Here is a 3,878-nt window from a genome sequence, read left to right as displayed (position 1 = left end):
GAATTCTCCTGCCCCAGCCTCCCGAGTAGCTGGGATTACAGGCTCATGCCACCATGCCCAGCTAATTTTTGTATTTTTAGTAGAGACAGAGTTTCACCATGTTGACCAGGCTGGTTTTGAATTCCTGACCTCAAGTGGTCCACCCACCTCAGCCTCCCGAAGTGCAGGGATTATAGGCGTGAGCCACTGCACCTAGCCCAGAATGTTTTCTAGTGGGATAGAAATTAAAAAATAAAACAGCAGCAACAATAAAACCCCAAAACTTTCTACCTTTGATATATAGGTATAATTTTATCTATTTACATTATTTAAAAGCCCTAAGATATATATACATATGCATATATATAAATGCATTAAAAGTGCATCTTTAGGCCAGGCGTGGTGACTCATGCCTGTAATCCCAGTACTTTGGGAAGCCAAGGCAGGCGGATTGCTTGGGCTCAGGAGTGGACAACATGGTAAAACCCCATCTCTACAAAACATACAAAATCAGCTGGGTGTGGCTGCCTGTGTCTGTAGTCCCAGCTTTTTGGGAGGCTGAGGTGGGATGATTGCTTGGGCTCAGGAGGTGGAGGTTGCAGTGAACCAAAATGGCACCACTGCACTCCAGCCTGGGTGACAGGACAAGACGCTGACTCAAAAACAAACAAACAAACAAACAAAAAAACAAAAAAACAGGTATGTCTTCAAGGATATAACGTGTTCTCTTGGGTATATTCCTTGAATGAGGAATAAAAGGATTTTGACTTTTTCACTTTTTTTCTGTAGTGATAGAATGTTTTTCAAAGAGAGTTTGTAAGTATTTATAAATGACTTACTAATTTAAAAATGCTTACTACTACACTCTATAGAATATTTAATAATTTAAAATTTAAAAACAAGTCTAATTCTCAGTTTTATTTGTTATGTAAGCAGGTTATGGTGACTGATGGTTAAAGACAGCACCCAGAAAGAGGAAACACATAGTTAATTACAGTTCCTAACAGGAAGTCATCTTTTCCTATTATTCATAGGTGTTCTCAGAAGTTTAACAAAGAAAATAATAGAGTTATTAGTCTGGGTTTTATACATATATCTATCTAATACAGTCTGACTTTGATTGTAAAAGTGAAGGCATTCCTTATGCGAGTTGACTAAGGATGACATGGAACTGATAAAAATATGTTTCTACCATGAATCTTTTGACAATATTCAGCTGAGGTGCTTGAGATTTAATTTCTCAAACAAGAGCTAATTTGTTTTCATTAATTAGTGGTTAGTAAATATGAAACCCCATGATAATTGCCTAAGCCTGATGAATTTGGCCATAGGGCATGGTGACACATGCCCGTAATCCCAGCTCCTTGGGAAGCTGAACCAAGAGAATCACTTGAGCCCAGGAGTTCTGGGCTGTCATGCTGCACCAACGGGCTGTCCACACTAAGTTCGGCATCAATATGGTGACCTCCCAAGAGTGGGGGACCACCAGGTTGCTTAAGGAGGGGTGAACCAGCCCAGGTTGGAAACGGAGCAGGTCAAAACACCTGTGTTGATCAGTAGTGGGATCGTGCCTGTGGATAGCCACTGCACTCCAGCCTGGGCAACATAGCGAGACTGTCTCTGAAAAGAAAAAACAAAAAAAAGAAAAAACAAAGTTTGACTGTTAAGTTAACAAAAAACTCAGCTCTTTTTAGTAACTATCTGAATGACTTTAGACTTTAACCACTTATATTTAATAATATTCAGTATTATTGAGTTCTTATGATGATCAGGTTTTGTGTTAAGTGCTCTACTTATATTATTCATCTGATGTAAAGATGAGTAAACCTAGACACATGGATGTTATGTAATTTGCCTAAAGCCTTGTGGCAGAACTGGGATTTCAAACCAAGCCATCTGCCCAGGTGCGGTGGCTCACGCCTATAATCCCAGCACTTTGGGAGGTTAAGGCAATGGATCACCTAAGGTCAGGAGTTTGAGACCAGCCTGGCCAACATGGTGAAACACCTACTAAATCTCTAGTAAATCTCTACTAAAAATACAAAAACTAGCCAGGTGTGGTGGTGGGCACCTGTAATCCCAGCTACTGGGGAGGCTGAGGCAGGAGAATCACTTGAAGCCAGGAGGTGGAGGTTGCAGTGAGCCGAGATCGCACCACTGCACTCCAGACTGGGTGACAGAGCGAGACTCTGTCTCAAAAATAAAATAAATAAATAAATAAATAAATAAAATAAAACCAAGCAGTCAGATTCTAAAGCCACATAACCACTATTGTTTCCCGCTGCTGTCATTGAAATTACAATTAATAAACCCGAGTCTTAATAATTCATGATAATAGGGATTAGATGGGTAAGTGAAATCAAATCAAATCATTGATGCCGTTCAAATCTCATTTTAGTTTGGGCTGGAGTTTCTGTTTTCCAAATCAAAATCTCTAATGAAGCTCCTAATTGGTAATAAAATTATCACGTTTGGATTATGTTCTTTTTCATTTAATTCTGAAATTCTTAATAAAAAAGAGACCAAAAGACAGGAATAAGGAGCTTTGTAATAGATAATTTGTAAATTATAACTTATAATTCAGAGACAGTTATCCTTGAGTAATGGTGGCTAAGCATCTTTGAAGAATTTGAATATTTTATATATTCCTAGGAGAAACCTACCTGACCATTTTGGGTATGTATGTATGTATTTATTTATTTAGAGACAGAGTCTCACTATGTCGTCCAGGCTGGAGTGCAGTGGTGTGATCTTGGCTCACTGCAACCTCTGCCTCCCAGGTTCAAGCGATTCTCCTGTCTCAGCCTCCCAAGTAGCTGTGATTACAGGCACCTGCTACCACATCTGGCTAATTTTGGTAGTTTTAGTAGAGACAGGGTTTCACCATGTTGGCTAGGCTGGCCTCGAACTCCTGACCTTGTGATCTGCCCGCCTCGGCCTCCCAAAGTGCTGGGATGACAGGTGTGAGCCACCACGTCTGGCCTGGATATTTAAATATTTTGAGCTCATAGATATCTTGGGCCATCATTTAAATTAAGTAGTTAAATTGTCATCACAACAACTATTTCAGTAGGAGAGTTTATTGGATGCTTTCTGAATTTCATTATTGAGGAAATTATTTCTTAGAGGAAAAAGTCAAAATAGAAATATAGGGATCAAAAGAAGTTGGGTTGATCATGGCTGTTTTGGGGAGGATTGATGCCCCAACTTCTTTCTTTATGACATTTAAGTTTGACCTTTTTTCTTTTGAGACAGGGTCTTGCTGTGTTACCCAGGCAAGAGTGCAGTGGTGCCATCATAGCTCACTGCAGCCTTGAACTCCTGGGCTCAAGGGGTCCTCCTGCCTCAGCCTTCCAAGTAACTGGGACTACTGGCATGTGTCACCGTGCCCAGCTAATTATTTTATATTTTGTAGAGACTGGATCTCGCTTTGTTGTTCAGGCTGGTCTTATTCCTGGCCCTCCACTTGCCTCAGCCTCCCAAAGTGTTGAGATTACAGGCGTGAGCCACTGCGCCTGGCATGACTCCTTATTTTAAACACTGATTTTTGTTTTAGGTTGAACAAATCCTGGCAGAATTTAAAGTCAGAGCTCTGGAATGTCACCCAGACAAGCATCCTGAAGACCCCAAAGCTGGTAAGAATTTAATAAAGGCTATTTCTCAAGAAAATGAGTAGTTTATAGAACCAAAAGCCAGTGAATAGTAACTTAATTTTTTCTTGTCTATTATGCTGAAACGTATTCTTTCTTTCTTTCTTTTTTTTTTTTTGAGACGGAGTCTCGCTCTGTTGCCCAGGCTGGAGGGCAGTGGCTGGATCTCAGCTCACTGGAAGCTCCGCCTCCCGGGTTTACGCCATTCTCCTGCCTCAGCCTCCCGAGTAGCTGGGACTACAGGCGCCC

The 3,878-nt window shown here is 40.8% G+C and overlaps 1 protein-coding gene across 2 annotated transcripts in view; it reads left to right on the top strand.

The window, feature by feature from the left end:
• The window catches only part of DNAJC12 (DnaJ (Hsp40) homolog, subfamily C, member 12), a 46,526-nt gene that overhangs the window by 11,133 nt on the left and 31,515 nt on the right, over positions 1–3,878 (top strand). For both annotated transcript variants that reach the window (XM_011926798.1, XM_011926788.1), the window contains exon 2: positions 3,536–3,614. In XM_011926798.1, coding sequence (XP_011782188.1) covers positions 3,536–3,614 — 79 coding nt within the window. The remainder of the gene's footprint in view (positions 1–3,535; positions 3,615–3,878) is intronic.

This window comes from Colobus angolensis, unplaced genomic scaffold, assembly GCF_000951035.1.
Source record: "Colobus angolensis palliatus isolate OR3802 unplaced genomic scaffold, Cang.pa_1.0 Scaffold12, whole genome shotgun sequence".
In the NCBI taxonomy this organism is placed as follows: Eukaryota; Metazoa; Chordata; class Mammalia; order Primates; family Cercopithecidae; genus Colobus; species Colobus angolensis.
The sequence above is the reverse complement of the archived record's forward strand: the minus strand, read 5'-3'. Positions and strand labels throughout refer to the sequence as shown.